The following is a 17,905-nucleotide window of genomic DNA, read 5'->3' as shown; positions in this document are numbered from 1 at the left end:
GTTGCACGTGTAAGAAAAAGAACCCCAAAAGCAGAAATTCAAAATATGGGTCTTTATTTGATCAAAACATGATTTTGAATTATTTTAACGAGATTTTTATAGTGCAAATTAGTTTATAAATATATTTAAAGGAAGGCAAACTCTGATCTATGAGTACCCATTTAAACACTTATCTGTCTAATTGTTGACCAAGAATTATAATGCCCCAAACATAAACAGATATATTAAAACACTTGAGTGAGATTGTGTATTTGTCAGATTTGAGCTGATAATGATTAACTAAGTGGTTAACATCATAAATTTGAACAGCATTGTAAAAATGGCAATTTCCTCTAACAATCCTTTGAAAGAACCATGCAATAATTTTCATTGTAAAGTTTGTTTTGAGAAAATCTTAAAATTGAGAAGTGTATTATATTAATGTATTGTCTTTATGATACTAAGTTACATGTAACATGAAGCATTTGGACATTCAACTTGTCAAAATGGTCTGTTGAATTGTGATTCAAGTCTCCATCGGCCATGATTTTGTTCTTGGTCAGGATTTTCCATGTTTCTTGATGGATCCACACATCTGTTCTATGCAGGATCCCCAAGGAACATTCATACTAAGTTTGTTTCCAATTGGTCGAGTAGTTTCAGAAGAGAAGAGTTTTTGAAAATTGTGAACGACGGACGACGACGGACGCCAAGTGATGGCAATAGCTCACATGGCCTTCGGCCAGGTGAGCTAAAAATTGGGAAGAGAGTTTCTGTATTTCTCTATAAAAAGCTCACTTTACAATTACTTAATCACATAATCAATAACCGAAATATAGTACGAGAGTATGTCATTCACTGTTCACAATACATACTAAAGGAAATTTAAACATGTGCGGAGTACATCGAATAACCACCACCTAAACAATATTAATACAAATACATGCATTTGGAAAGTGCATCATTGCATGTTTGGAACAATATCATATATATATATACTATTGTACTACATCTTCAATGGTTGACGCTTCCTCGTGTTGCAATTGTACCATTGGGGCAAACAGAGCTTGTTTAAAGGATTAATCATGGACGAAAGAAGTGTGGCGTCGGAGAAGATGAAAACGTAAATTATGACCTCCCTGAAGACAAAACGTTCACAGAACTAATGTCAGTAAGACCCCGAAACACCCCGGAATCCATTACATTACGAATTCAATTTCACACGATGAATTATCACTAACCCAAGACTTATATCCCGTCCCAACAAACTGTACAAACTTTAGACAATGTTTTACATGGTCTACCTAGAGACCTTTACATTGATAAACTATCCCAAATGTGCTACAATAATGAAAGCATCATAACATTGTACAGAACAATCCTTATCGGGAGCGCCTCTTCAATTCACGGGTGTTCTAAAGGAAAACTCTGTCAGTGAAAAACAACTAACAAAGGTTCAAGTATACGAAAGTATGCAAAAGACTGCTACATTATTACCATGTTTATGTAATAGTCTTTGTTTAAACAGTTGTGACGTGATTGAGTGCAGTGTGCATGATACTAATATTCTGATTGAACAAATAATTACGAACTTTTGTTTGTTAATACCATTTTACTAGCTACTCCTTTCACTTTGAACTTTTTGACTATTCTTTTCATTTGATAGTGTCATTCTTAGATTTTGAGTTTGTGTTACAAGGTGAATTTAGACTTTAGACACAGATAGACTTGACTCTTATCCCATAGGTCACTGACTTTAGAATAACAGACACACTAGTTGTGAATCGAGTTTTTTTGTGTCCTTTATTGAGTTAGTGAACATAAAAGCTTCACACAACTCTTTCCCATCCCATATTTCAGGGGAGGCTGTAGCTGATTATCCAGAGATTTGGTAAGTGTAATTGTGAATTTTGTATATTTTGTATATTTTGTGTATTTTGTGTATTGTTTTATTGTTTGTACATTGTAGAAATTTTTGTTTTCTTCCCCTCCTACATTGTTACGTACACCATGGCAGAAGGGAAGGCTGATTGGAAGGTTATTGTGGATCAACCAACCAGCCCATTAACAGAGATACCAAAAGACGTTAAAGGAATGATGGAAAGATTGGGAGTAACACCAAAAGCCTATACAGCTCATGACTTGACTAAATGGATGCTAGACTACCCCAAGTCAACAGGTGTCTTACCACCCACAATGCCATCTATGACTCAACCACCAGATGTTAAACCAAAGATCAAGGATGATAAACCAACCAAGGTAATGATGAGCCATCCACCCAGAATCACATGGTTTTCAGGTCATGAGAAGCAATCCGGCGACACAACATATGAACTATGGAAGCATGAGGTGAAGGGTCTTATGAAACAGCTATACGACAAAGAAGTCATCTTAAATGCTGTTACCAGATCACTCCGAGGAGAGTCAGGATATGTCGCCATGCGTCTTGACTTAGACACTCCAGTAGAGGAAATAATACGAAACGAAAGCTGGACTCTGTATATGGGAATGTTGATGAGAAGGAAGAACTTCTAGCACAATTCTATGCGGCTACTCAAAGGGAAGACGAATCCGTCACCAGCTGGAGTTGCAGACTGGGGGGAATAGTTGGAAAAGCAGTAGAAAAATGACTTGTTAGAAGAACAGATGTGGATGCCATGTTACATACTAAACTGTGGACTGGATTGAAGCCATCGCTTAAAGATGTATCAGGGCACAAATATGACACCATATTTCGATGGGTTGAGAGTAGCCCTAAGGCAGATTGAGAAGGACAGATTACAACGAGCTGCACATGTTACAACCAAACCACACACCAGTAAAGCTGTGACAGAATCATCAGATGTGGAGGAGATCAAAGGAATGATTCAACAGATGACCACTAGAATGGAAGGATATGAGAAGAAATTGGAGCAACTACCATGGCAACAAGTGCAACAGTGGCAGCAACAGCCATCACTATGGCAACATCAACAACAACCACCAACATGGCAACAACAGCCTCAACCATGGCAACAACAACCAACTTGGCAACAAAGATATCAGTCTAATTGGAGAGGACAACAGAGAGGTAGGTATAGAGGTAGAGGTAGAGACAGAGGAGGACCAACACTTAGATCAAACAATACCAATGAGGAACCAAAATGTTGGAGATGTGGCGAAGTTGGTCATTATAAAATTGGATGTGTCAAGAAACTAGAGCCAGGTAAAGAAGATTTAAACTCCAACAAGTCTACGCAAGGGGAACATGCTTAGGCTTGTTCAGTGCTATCGTTCCCAAAACCAACAAAACCAAATTACCAGGACTTTTTGGCAAGCCAACAGAAACTGAAATACAGATAGATCATTTAGATACAACCACACCTGCCTTGCTAGATACAGGATCCACCGTGTCAACCATGAGTGAATCATTTTACCAACAGAATATATCATCGCCTTTACACAGTATTGAAACGTTATTGAACATTGAGTTTGCTGATGGCCAACCATTACCACACTTGGGATATACTGAAGTCAACATACAGATACCAGGACAACAGAGCATGCACCCATGCATCATGCTGATTGTGCCAGACAGTTCTTATAATAGCCATGTACCTCTTCTTTTAGGAACGAACATCTTATCTCAGATGATCATTACATTAAGTGATGACTATGGAGAGAAATTTTTGCAGAACAGCCAATTGACAACACCCTGGTATTTGACCTTTCGCTGCATAGTACTTAGAGAGAGGGAACTCAAGAGCAATGACCACGCCTTGGTATAATAAAGAATGCAGAGAATAAGAATATTATCATACCTCCAAATTCCACAGCCACTTTGTCAGGGTATGTCGACAAAGAAATCCCATATCAGGCCACACTAGCCATGGTTCACTGCTGTAGATTGGCGAAAGATTTCAGCGACTTCGATGTTGAACCGAACTTGTTGTCATACAAGCACCAACATAATGGATATCTTAAGATCAACATAGCGAATGTCACCACCCGCACCCTCAGCACTCCACCACGATCTATCATTGCAGAGGTGCAACCCATAACCATAGAGATCTTATCTGAACCACCGACTGAGGAAGAAGCTACAAAGATTATGAATCTGTTGAAGATAACCAAGAGTGACCTCACTGATAGTCAACTAGAAGAAGGATATCAACTTATCCGTTCCTGTATGGACATATTTTCCAAAGCTGACGACGATTATGGAGACACAGACATCGTGAAGCATCGAATAGATCTCATTGATGAGAAACCCTTCAAGCAACGATATAGAAGAATACCACCTTCAGCCTATGATGAGGTACGCAGTCACCTTCGACAGCTCTTGGACGCCAAGATCATTAGACCATCTAAAAGCCCCTTTGCATCCAATGTAGTCTTGGCTAGGAAGAAGGACAATACCTTGCGTCTCTGTGTTGATTACCGTTAGCTGAATAACCAGACAATACGGGACAGCTATGCTTTGCCACGGATAGAAGACTTGTTGGATTGTCTTGCAGGCAGCAGGTTCTTTAGCTGCGTGGATATGAAATCAGGGTACCATCAGGTCGAGATACTGGAAGTACACAAAGAGCGGACCGCCTTCACAGTAGGACCACTTGCTTTCTATGAGTACAATAGAATGCCGTTTGGACTGACCAACAGCCCGGCCACGTACCAGAAGCTAATGGAGGAATGTCTTGCTGACTACCATCTTAAGATATGCTGTGTGTTCATCGACGATATCATCATCTTCGGTAAAACATTTGAAGAGCATTTACACAACTTGAACCTAGTGATGGAACGAATACGCCAAGCCCACTTGAAGCTAGCGCCAAAAAAGTATTCCTTTTCCCAACGCAAGGTGAAATTCCTAGGGCATGTTGTCTCGGAGGATGGAGTTGAGGTGAATCCCGATAAGACAGAGAAAGTCACCAACTGGCCTAAGCCAACATCACCAGAAGAGGTCCGTCGCTTTCTTGGACTCGCCGGATACTATCGTCGCTTCATTCGTAACTTCAACCAGATCAGTCGACCATTAACAGACTTGATGCCCAGAACAACAGGCAAGAAGGGTAATAGAAAGAAGAAACCACCTAGCGACTGGCATTGGGGAGATAGAGAGGAGGCAGCATTCAAAAAGTTGAAGGAGCTCTTAACATCAGCACCAGTACTCAGCTACCAGCAACCTGAATGTCCATTTGAGCTTTATACAGATGCCAGTAGTATTGGACTTGGGGCAATCTTGCATCAGATTCAGGATGGACAAAAGAAAGTAATATGTTACGCCAGTAGAGGATTGACAAAGCGGAGAAGAACTACCCAGCCCACAAACTGGAATTCTTGGCTATGAAGTGGGCGGTCAAGGACAAAGTCAAAGATTACCTCTATGGACAGCACTTCACTATCATCACTGATAACAACCCACTGACATATGTTCTAACCACCGCCAAACTGGATGTTACCAGTCACCGATGGCTTGCGGACCTTGCGACATTCGACTTTGACATCAAGTACCAGCCAGGGAAGACCAACACTGCGGCTGATGTTTTTAGCAGATGTCCACAACAAGAGGAAGTCAGCATCAGCTACGACTCAGTTAAAGCAATATGTAATTCAACTACTACTGCACCCTTTACTGAATGTTTAGCTGTGGCACCAGGTATACTCAGGGATAATGATGAACAGAATGGAACACTTACATCTGATATCATTGACTGGAAGAAAGCACAAAGACAGGATACAACGATACGACACTGGATAGAAATCATAAAAAAATAACCTAGTACCAGAAAAAGGAGACAGTACACTGAAGCGATGGTACAATCACCTTAGAATCACCTGGGAATACTATATCGCCATGTTACAATCAACAATGAAGTTAAGCAGCAGCTCACGTCAACACTATTTTGGAAGCGCTACACAATAACATGGGACATCCAGGAAAGGACCGCACCTTGTCGTTGCTTAGAGACAGGTTCTATTGGTCCGGTATGGCCAAGGATGTTGCTAATTGGATAGCCAGGTGCGGAAGATGTATCCGCAGAAAGACCCGCACTAACCAGGTGGTGCCACTAGTCAACATCGAGACAATGTCACCGCTACAACTGGTATGCATGGATTATCTGACTTCAGAGCCATCCAAAGGAGGACGGCAACATGTGCTTGTCATTACAGACCACTTTACCAGGTACGCACAGGCCATTCCCACCAAAAACCAGACATCAAGGACAACAGCTGAGGCCTTCTACCAACATTTCATTGTTCACTATGGAATTTCTGACCGCATTCACTCCGATCAAGGTGCAAACTTCGAGTCGAAGATTGTCAAGGAACTTTGCAGTATGACAGGAATGACCAAGTTCCCCACTACCAGCTACCATCCCCAGGGTAATGGTATGTATGAAAGATTTAACCAGACTCTCCAGAACATGCTTGGAACCCTTGAACCAGACAAGAAGAAAAACTGAAAGGCGTATGTGGGACCACTTGTTCATGCATACAACTGTACAAGGCATGAGTCCACCGGTTTTTCACCATACTACCTTATGTTTGGACGGGTGCCGAGGCTACCAGTGGATGTTGCTTTTGGTCTTAGGAGGAGCGGTACTTGATCAAACTACGTTGAGGATCTTCGGAACCGACTAAAGTATGCTCATCAACTTGCAGCAGAAGCGTCAAAGACGTCTCAACAACATCAAAAGAGGCTGTATGACACCAAGATCAAGGGAGCATCCGTCACTACTAGAGACCTTGTACTAGTTAGGATTCTTGCATTCGAGGGAAAACATAAGCTGGCGGATAAATGGGAACAGGACCCTTACATCGTTCTAGATCAGCCAAACACATACATCCCAGTTTCCATAGTTCAGAAGGAGAATGGAGAAGGTCGAAAGCGAAGACTGCACAGGAATCAGCTGCTACCAGTGGGACACTTGATTGAGCCTACTCGACCGGTACCAAAGCCAAGATATGTCAAGAAGCCAAAACCGAAACCTGCACCAAGGGTGACTAGATCGACAGAGCACCAAGAATCGTCTGATGAAGACTTAGTTGAAGTCGTGGTATTGGAACCAACAGATAAGGATGACAGTGACTCAACAGTTACTGCAGAAACAACTCAGCTGGAAGATACACCAAACCAGATTGTAAGAGACGGTGCTGATGGAACTGGACCGCGACCTGAAGGGGACGCCCGTTTTCAGGAGGATGAGTTGGATCAATCCTATGAGGTTCCTGGGACAGAGTCGGATGCCAGTGATCATAGTAGAGGGAGGCTTTCACAAGAGACAGACAGAGAACAACAGGAGGAACTTTCTGATGAATCTTCGAAGTCTTCTCCGAGAATCCGTCGATCAGCACGCACTAGACAACAACCCAGTTGGATGACCTCTGGAAAATCCAGTGTTTAACATCTTTGGCTGATACAGATTTGTTCCAAGGTATGCAGACTGAAACAGCACGTACCATCTTGGATATCATAAAAACATCAGCGGGTCAGAAGAAATGACGGGTCGTCATTTCACGGCTGGGGAAAGTTTGTAATAGTCTGCAATGTTGTTTTATATGAATATTTTATGTATTGTGTAATAAAATATTTGACTTGTATGAATGTGTATTATGTTTTACTATTTGACTTGGACCGACTGACAGACGAGCTTTCGGGAACTGGTGATTGTATTGCAATCTAGTCGTAATCTTCTATATTCTTTTTCATGCTTGATTAGTACGCACTTCTTTTCTCGTCATCTATTAGTTGGTAATTGTCGCGGGTTAATTCCTTTTTCATTTGAACACTCTTACCTAAGTATCTGAACGGACCTGTTGGTTTTTATGTTCATCCGAATCTAGCAACCTATATTCTTATCAACTCAACTTATATACGCATCTGATTTCAACTTAACTATTACTAAGGTTAGTTTCTTTAACATTCCTAGATTAAATGTGCATGTTAATGGTCTAGAAATTAACATTTTTACCTCGTATGAAAGTCCGGTATGAATGATTGATTGATTGTGTAACTTTCATAATAATTTGCCTAAACACACAAATCTGTAATGATATTTTACTATGCTTAAATAATAGCGATTAATGATTGATTCATTTAACAGTTCGAGTTGACCGCTCGAAAGTAAAAGTGTAAGTCTTTAAATCGACCACACACTGTGGTCATAAAGTAATTGTTTTAAACTATAAATACAATAAGTGATTTTTGATACTTCAGGTACAATACAGTAGTACTGGGGACTTACTACTCCTGTGACCATTTACAAATGTGCCTCTTGCACGATATGTGAGGTAAGCTAAGTGTTTTGTATTCTTGAGTTTTTGCTTTGCTTATGTATTTGCTTTGCTATGTTTTTTACGCTTATTGTATGCACTAAATCGCTTATACTCTGATGCTGTTGTTTTGCTCTTTAATATGTTTGATTAGATAATTTACCATTTTCTTGTAATTTGCTACATTTGAATATGGAGTCAAATGGAGTCAAACTATATATGTAGCTAGTTGGTTTATGCTTCACAAGCAGATTGATGAAGCCGTAAATTAAATTTACTCAAATGTTACATTTTTCCTATAATATGTAAATGTACTAAAATATACATTCACACACATGGTTAATTTTTATGTTATCTTTATGTGCAAGATGCTATTATTTATCTTGTGTGTGTATTGAATATAACTGTATTTTACAGGGCATTAACATTTATTGGCAATAAAGCATATAACCCTAGAGATTAGAGTTTACTTCCATCAACCCCCTAGAAATAGAGGTTGTGACATTTATAGATGCTGATGACTCAGAAATAGATTCTGTATTTAGCAAATTTAATGCACAAAGTAATAATGTGAATAATGAAACACTGTGCGAGTCGATCCCCGTTCATAATGTTGAGACTTCAGCATTCATCCAAACATTGGTAGAGAAAGTCGCATTTCCAGAAAGGTCGCTAAGAGCTAAAGAAAAAACAGAAAAGGGTCTGAACGATAGAATTGTAAAAATTGAAAACATCGTGGAAGCCAACTTCTCCGTATTAAATCGTTTCCAGGCTGAGATTGAACCAAAACTTAGGAAAACTTTTGACTCTGCTCTCGAAAGAATAGGGGAATTTTATTTCAATACGTACTGCAATGATAGCTTATATATGAAAACTGAAGTGAATAAATTCGTCTATTCAAAAGTCATTAAGGAAAATCAGATCGCCCGCCCATCAATCAACCGTGAAACAATCCGTTGAATCCGACGAACCATAACTGTGAACACCTGTTACACGTGAGTGCGAACACAACTGTTCATAATATGTTACCCGACAAAAACATTTCTCAAGTTAATACTGACCCTTACACAAACAATGAAGCAACTTCTGAGCCAATTAGTTGCAGAAATGAAAGTTCAATTACAGATAACAGAGACCAACAACAGCCACGCACATACAATTCACGCCCAGGCGCCGATAATATCACAGCCGTAGCTCGGAATCGAACTTCAAGATTTTACGTAACGAACACTGACATGAAGTCCATACGGCAAGTTATGTCTGACTTTCTCGAGCGCAAAGGGGTTCCAGCATCGAACATCATTTTCTTTCGTCCAAAGAAAGGTAGACTGTCTGCTAGATTTAACGTAAGTTCAGAATTTCGAGAGATTGTTCAAACTAAAGGATTCTGGCCCGCAGGAATTATATGCAGACTGTGGTACAGTAATCGTCAACAGAATGACTGGCTAAGAGAGCAAAACATACCATCACCATCGTGGTATTAGTGTATAGAATACTTACCATTTACTTCATGTTATCAGTCGTTGTATGCAACGTAAGAGGAATTATATTGTCTGTTGCATGTTTGTCAGAACTGTTTCACTACAACCACTGTGATATAGCTTTAATTTGTGAACATAAATTGTTTCAACAATCACAGAGTTTTCTCAATACTATTGACGGCAATTATACGCCGTTTGCTTCCGCCGATACATCGGTAAACCTAGAAACATGTAGATATGGCAAAGGAGGTGTCGCCATCCTTTATCATAACAACTTGATTTTGTATTCTAATCAACTTGACTGCCACCATTCAAAGAGATTAATCGGTATTGAGTTCAAAACGAACACAAACGAGTCTATATTCTTCTTTGTGTATTTGCCAGCCGATAACAACATGGAAGAATATAAGCACGGAATCAATATCCTAAATGACTATAATAATCAAGATATGGCTACATAGTAGTCGGTGGTGACTTCAATACTAGTGTATTAGACTTACAACGAACTACTGTCTATAAATCTGTCGAGTTTTCCAATTTGATCTTAAACAGCTTGTTTCTTGTAAATACAGACATACCCTGTGTTGGCTTGGATTATACATACATCCCTTGTAGAACTCTTCTGGATTACATACTAGTCGATGAAAGTTTGCATGCCTTCGTTCGGTACTGTGAGAACTTAAAGGAAGGTACGCTATTTCTTACATCAGATCACTTACCTATCGCAATGAAACTATACATTCCTATAACCCCAGTGAATATACCTACACCTGACATTCCGTGGCCGTCGTGGAAGAAAGAGCATATGTAAACCAATATAGATCATATACTGACACTCACTTACCTATCATTGACTCAGATCATGGTGATGCACAGGGTAATCGCGACATTGACACGTATGCCGAATTACTCACCTCATCATTATTGTCTGCTGCAGAAAATTGTATACCACCGTATGACTAAGCCGTATTGGAATTACGACGTAAAACGGGCTCACAAATTAGAACGTGCAGCTCGTAAAATGTGGATACTAGATGGTAGACCTCGAGGTTAAGATCCCCAACTTATGGCAATATAAATCCACAAAACAAAAAATACTTTCCTAACGTGCAAGCGCTTAGCATGTGAAAATTACATGAACAAACCCTTAGAAGAAATCGACAATGCGGCGGAATATGACGTGCGTTCATTTTGGAGACTAATTTCACAACGCAAACCGAGAAAAATTAGCAAGTGTTCAAGCATGTCATATAAGGGTAAAGTTATTGAGAGTCCAAAAGAGTCAACAGACATTTTCGCCATGTATTACTCTGAAGTTTACACACCGGTGGATGATATTAACCAAGATCGAGCTTTTAAAACAGTTGTAGATCAGATGATCAATAATATTTTGGATTTACTGGCTAACTTTCATTCTGAAATACCAGGTGTATTCTTCACTTCAAACGAACTAGATACCGCTATCTTTAAGCTGAAAATACGGAAAGCTCCTGGACTCGAACTAACTACTAGTATTGTGCGCTTCCCAAACACTCAACAACAAGAATTCCAGTCTAACTTGAGCAGTATTACTGCATCATTTAACTAGCAAGAAACCATTTACTATCACCTTAAATTAAACAGTACGCGTTTTTGTTTGGACAGTTCACAGGCTTTCGACACTGTGTGGCACAACGGATTTGCATACTAACTCCTCAATTTAGGCCTGCATGGAAGATATCTTAGAATAGTTCACGATTGTCACAACAATATCACAAGTTCGGATCAACTTAATGGGTTATACTCTGACAAAATCGAAATAAAACAAGGCGTCCGTGAAGGCGGTGTGCTTTCCAGCTTGCTATACTTAGTTTACGTTAATGACCTGATTAACGATATGGAAACAGCAAAAACAGTTGCAAATATAGGAAATCTGAATAGCTGCACCCCATCTCTAGCAGATAATATATGTTGTATTAACATGACACCTACAGGACTGCGGGAAATGTTGAACACTGCCTTAAACTATTCTCGAAAATGGAGATTAATATTCAACCCTGAAAAGTCCAGAGTTCTGTGTTTTAATTCGAAAAGGTACAAAGAGCATCTAAATTTAAGTTCAGACTATGCGATTATAAAATCAAATCAAGTAATTCTGTGAAACATTTAGGCATTACAAGATCTACTGATTTAAGTTGTGCCAGCGATATTGATCTATCCTTTTCGAAAAGCTAGAAACTCATACTTCAGTATTGTTGGGATGGGGTCTCAACTGATGAATCCACTGACAGTTTGCAGTCTATACCATAAAATAGTTATACCAACGGTTCTTTATGGCAGCGAGTTTTGGAATAATTGTACTCAGAAGGACATATGTAAACTAAACATTTTCAAAACTACGTTGTGAAACATATACATGTACAAGGATTCTCGAGAAGAACGCAATCTAACACATATGAAAGCATGCTAAACTTGTCACGTCTTCCATCCGTCGCTGATAAACTTAAACTTATGTTCTTGCGAAAACTGTCAATTCAATCCTGATATTCTACCTAAGCAAGTGTTCATCCGCACTCTTCCAATACCTCTACAGCCCTCAAAGGATACAATTCGGCTTTATTCCAGCTGATATTGTCAAAATCTTTAATAAACAGATATGGGCTACAACGTTTCTTGGTCAGTTATGTATATTCTGGTGATTTCCCATCAATGTTTAGTTGGAAAAATATTGCATCACAAGCCGTAGACGACACCGAAAAATCCGACATAATTTCAAGATTGCAAGGTGATTCCGATTTCAACAGATTCAATGGACTTATAGAACTTGGAAGTCCGGCGAATGTATGGAAATATTGACTACTCTCGGCTAAAGACCTACGCACTGCAAAAAGAATTTCTAAATTATGGACTTTATCCATGAAAACCTGAAACTGCCCGTTATGCTATTACATCCAGAAGATGTTATTAAGCATAAAATACTGAACTGCTTATCCCCGAGTAACAATCGACATATCATGTACTGTAAACTTTGTGACACCCTTGGTTTGGACGGATTTTGAAATTTCATATCTATGAACTGCACATCCCAGTGTAACATCCTGCTTGGTGCCAACTGGACAGTAGCTGAATCAAATCTCATTCTTTCGGCCAGTGGACCTTTCTTGATGAACTGTATCATTTAATACATCACAAAATAGTAACGATTTTTCTATATTATTACTTTCTTTATTTTTTACATTGACTTGATTTGTATATGATTTATATGTAACATCTCCTAAAGGAGGTATTAAATGAATGAATGAACGAAAGAATGAATGAATACTAAAAATGTAAAGACAATTAAAATGATAAACAAGGATATGAAGTGTTCCATCCTTTAAACCAGGTGAACTAAAAATCAATGAGTAAATATTCTTATGTTTGTTATATTGAAATATTATAACTAATATACCAGTTGATTCTCTAAGGAATCTAAATGCACAGTTCTTTGAGAGTTGTAGTTTGAAAATACAACTATAAATAAAGTGTTGCTTAAAATTTGTCATGGGTTGTCCTTAAAGCTTTGTAAAGGGGTGTGCCTAGTTTATAAGTGGGGTAAGATAACTAAGATACAATATTCAAAACATTTTATTAGCTACAATAATGTACAATCGTGATCACCAAATCCTTTTCCGTGACTTTAAATTTGCATATTTTCTGTCTTTATTCTGTCTTTTTAAGTTTATAAGTCGAAGTCTATACCAGTAATATGAATCTTCTTTATTAAGTTCACTCAAGTCTGGAGGATTTCTCTCCAATCTGATGTTAAACAACCATTCTGGGTACTCACTATCTGGTAAAATAGATGGATCTTCTCCTTCTTTGTAGTAGTTGGCACCACACACATAGTTACATAGTTTGTTTGCATCAGTCTCCACATCCATTAGTTTTTTCTTTTGTGGAGTTGCCATTAACTTCCCTGAAAAAAATAACCATAATGGACTTTTTTCAAACTTAATTTTTAAAAGAAAATGGTATTGAGTAAAAATAGTTTAGTTAACAATGTATGCAACAGAAAACGAAATCCACATTATAGTAATCCATACAAATATAAACTAACACCTCAGTCCTCTGAATCAGTGAGAGTCGGATTTCACTCACACAAGCAATGAAAACAAAAAGGTTTCCAGTGCAAATGCAGAATTTGAAGACCCATATGACAAGACTGGTCATCATTAGACATGGCTTTGAGCTACGGAGTAGTTGTAGTAGAAATCCCATTCCAATATGAAGTCCTAAAAACATCAAACGATATATTACCTGATATACTATCTGCCCCATGCAATTTCAGATGCAGAAATAGTCTTTTTTGTCATATTAGAATAGAAATAATTCATGTTAGGTAAAGTGCTGTACACATTTACACACCAGTTGATTATATTCATATTTTATACCTCCCTAACGCTTGGTATAAAATAATCAATATAAGCCCATGTGTAAATGAGTACACCATACCCCCCCTGAATTATTTCTTAAGTAACCATAACACCATGTGATTTGACCCTTATTAGATTCTGGATTAAAAGTTCATGAGTTGTTTTGCATCTAGACAAATTTAAAAAATGAATAAAACAGTTGTCGTTATAAAAAAAGTCAACATTTTTTCCCTTTAAATAGTGCCATATCTATTTATCAATCCTCTCTTGCTTGTGATTTTGTCCTCTTAAATGTTTTACCTGCCTAAAATCAAAAGCAAAAAATGACTCTAAACCCCATCTTTGGATAATGGGGGACTAAATACTTAGATAACATTCAATTACATGTACCATAAAGGTTAAGTCTATCACCATTGCAAATAATCATGTCTCATCCCCCTCCACCTAAAAATATTGACTGATTGTTGGGGTTTAATGCCCGAGCAGCAATATTCAGGTGTTGGACATGAAATTGAGGGTTATGTATTTATATCATACATGTAATAGCTTAAATATTTTATTTTTTGTATTACAACTGGCAGTGTTTGACAGGAAAGTCTCTCGTTCTGTGTTTTTTATTTAGTTTCTGAATTTTGTAGGGTATGCGTCCTCTGCTTTTCTAGAAACATCTGCAGAGTTGCTCAGAAAAAGTCTAGTCCGGGGTAGATGATAGAGGAAAGGAAAACTATGACACGTTGAATAAATCAGTTTTCATGGCGCAGATGGATACACCATAACGATCCACAAGTTCATGATGACGACCATAAAACTTCTGTAGTGATGACTTCAATCTTGTAGCAACATAACCCTGTACATATGTAGAAATGTAAGTCTGTTTAAAATGTCAACAAATCAGGATTAATCATTTAAAATGATCAAAACGTCAATAAAAAATCTTTGTTACATGTATGAATATGGTATCAGCATAATGGAAAAGGAATCCAAAATGGAACTAGGTTGAAGTACAATGTAGATTCACAGTGAATGTGTGACATGCATGATTTCAACCTGCATTAGAAGTGTGGTACCTTGTGTTACCACTAAAATTAAAATTTTTGTAAGGCACATCCTGTCCCCTAATCTTATATATTGATATCCAGATAAAAAAGAGACAGAATTTCAGGATTAGAAGAACCTATGAATATCTTAGTAGCACTCCAGGTAAGAATCATGCAAAATGTGATTCATGGTTAGAAAGCCTACATATTTTTATTTTTGATATTTTGTTTAAAATGTGGTAGTAAACAGAAAGTAACATGTGGCTTTTAATATTAGCCTTGCTCTTATGAGATATAAATTACATAGAATACACTGTAGAATTCAAAATTAGGGAGATAGCTCTATAAATGATACTGAAATACAATAGAAACTATTGAATTTTCAATGTGGATTATTCCCTAAGAGCAGACAGATTTGAATGAATAATTATACATTTCATCATATATACCTATAAAGCAACTTAATAACAAAAATTAAAATGTGTAGCCTTTTTTAGGGTGTATCACATCTTACAGACTTCGCACGATTCTTCAGGTCAGGGAGAACCACTAATTGATGAATTATATCTCAACTGACATATATAAAATCCACCAATTGACATATACAGGGATAGACCAATTGACATTTAATTCACTATTTTCTCAAAAAAACATCTTTAACTGAAAAAAGCAGCATTCTTTAAAGGAAACCATGCTGAAGTGTGATGACATTCCTGTCATTTCAGGTTCTAGATGTTAACACATCATGATGCACTTAATGAAAATTGCATTTGTATGTTCACCTACATGAATTTTTACTTTATCCATTACATTGACCCTTATTACCAGTCAATGAAAATCAATAATGTGACAATAGACAATAGACAATTTTATTTGCACAAACACATTTAAATGGTTATGGCATGAACAAAAACAGAACAATGTACAAAATGTAATATACATTACATATAAACTAAATTTATGACCATGGTGCGACAGTGGTGTAAATCTGATCAAAACAGATTAATCTATAGTTTTAACATTATGTATTAATATAATTTCTGTTACCGGTAAATTAAATTGACCTTTGATTCAAATATTCACTCATGAATTTGATAAGTTATTTTTAGTATTTCTATAGAGCTACTGTTTAATATGTATGCTGTGTCTCTTGGTGCGAGGTGAGGTTTTGATGAAGAAATTAAATTATGGTTGTCCAATTTCATTCTGTATTGATCTCTTTGCGGTGCGTAGTGGTTGCACACCAAGAAGAAATGATATTCATCCTCTATGTTCCCACTATCACATGATTTACAAATACATTTTTTTTTCTGTTTTTGATTTCTAGTGTATGTGCACTAAACGAAATTTACTGATGATAGATCTTTCTATTTTAGATTTACATAAATCAATATATGGGGGTCTTTTAGACGGAATAAATATTTTGCGGAAAAAATGACAGTTTTTCACTCATAGCTACTGAGCCTACTAAATTTTGCTTAAACTGATTGTGTAGTCTTTGTTCAATTCTTTTGATATAAAATTGAAGGTTATTAAGTTGGAAGTTAAGATGACAGAACCCTAATTTATTTAGTATATTTTTTACATGGGACATCCACGAGTTGTTGTTTTTAACTTCTCTGAACATTTCGTAGACTAGTGTATCAGGGGAGTTATGGATATGGTTTAAAAATTTAATCGTATTCAATTGAACTTTTAGATGTACAGATGTTTTGTTTAGTTCTGCTAAGGCTAAGCATGCAATGTTTGTAGTTTTACTATTTACTCCAAGGATTTCTTTTATGAATTTCAAATGTAAGTGTTCATATGGGTCAGAGTCATTGAAAGTTTTTCCAGCTCCCCAGACCTCACTTCCATAAAGAATAACAGGTATTACGAATAACAGGTATTACCTATTCAATGTGTGTGGTCAAGTGAACACGAGTTTCACTCAACAGGTACATGTAAGAGCCAGAAACATACTGACCCTATTTAAATACTTGATCATCATTATTGAAGGTCAATGGAACAGTTGAAACAACAAAAGAAAATTGTAAACAAGCAGGCTCAAGAAATGCAGCATGCTTCAACAAAAAGAAAATACATTTTGGGCTCAGTAAGGGTCATATATTGGGTTTTGTTTTGAAAAGTGATGCACCATTCTAAAACAAAGATTTAATTTTGAAAAACAGTACATTATATATCAATTGGTCTATCCTTGTATATGCCAATTGGTGGATTATATGTCAGTTGAGATATAATATGTCAATTAGTGGTTCTCCCTGACCTGTTCTTACAAAGACTGACTACTACTTAAACATAAAGACTAAACAGCACTGAAGGTCATCAATTCATTTCAACCTGATTTTTTTACCATACTGATGGAATCTTTTTATGTTAAACATTCTATATCCTAAAATTAAAAAAAACATATGTAACATTTTAGTTTACTATGAAAACAATAATATATCAGTTTGAACACTGATCTGCTGATGTGTGAACTGAATTTCTATAAATTAATCCCCATAATTAATGTGGCGTGCATTTTTTTCTACTTCTGTGTTCTTTACCTTTAAGGCCAGCGGCATACCATGCTCTACAGACTATAATTGGCGACTTGTTAAGACTCTTAGTCAAAGTTTTTGAGCTCTGAAGGAGAACTTTCAGCTGCGACATTGTTTACATCTTCAATACGGTGCGGGTCAATTTTTTCAAATTAAGTAATTTTATACCGATGTCAATATAAGTTAATTGTTTTCCAAGATGAAAATGCATGTTA

General features: G+C 37.3%; 1 protein-coding gene and 1 pseudogene across 1 annotated transcript; one reads left to right on the top strand and one right to left on the bottom strand.

Annotated features, from left to right (window-relative positions):
• The first annotated feature begins 1,989 nt into the window (after positions 1-1,989).
• On the top strand, positions 1,990-3,234 carry LOC148622281 (uncharacterized; annotated as a pseudogene).
• A 10,072-nt stretch (positions 3,235-13,306) lies between these two features.
• On the bottom strand, positions 13,307-17,850 carry LOC148622280 (large ribosomal subunit protein mL54-like). Its single transcript, XM_088572029.1, has 2 exons — positions 17,697-17,850; positions 13,307-13,653 (listed from the first exon to the last, which is right to left on the bottom strand). Exons 1-2 carry the CDS (start codon positions 17,800-17,802, stop codon positions 13,352-13,354), a joined length of 408 nt encoding a protein of 135 aa, XP_088428155.1. The 5' UTR covers positions 17,803-17,850; the 3' UTR covers positions 13,307-13,351.
• Between the last annotated feature and the right edge of the window lie 55 nt (positions 17,851-17,905).

This window comes from Perna viridis, chromosome 3 (genome assembly GCF_037379345.1).
Source record: "Perna viridis isolate PV_CMFRI_1.1 ecotype Kerala chromosome 3, ASM3737934v1, whole genome shotgun sequence".
NCBI lineage: Eukaryota > Metazoa > Mollusca > Bivalvia > Mytilida > Mytilidae > Perna > Perna viridis.
Note: the sequence above shows the minus strand (reverse complement) of the source record. Positions and strands in the feature narration are given on the sequence as shown.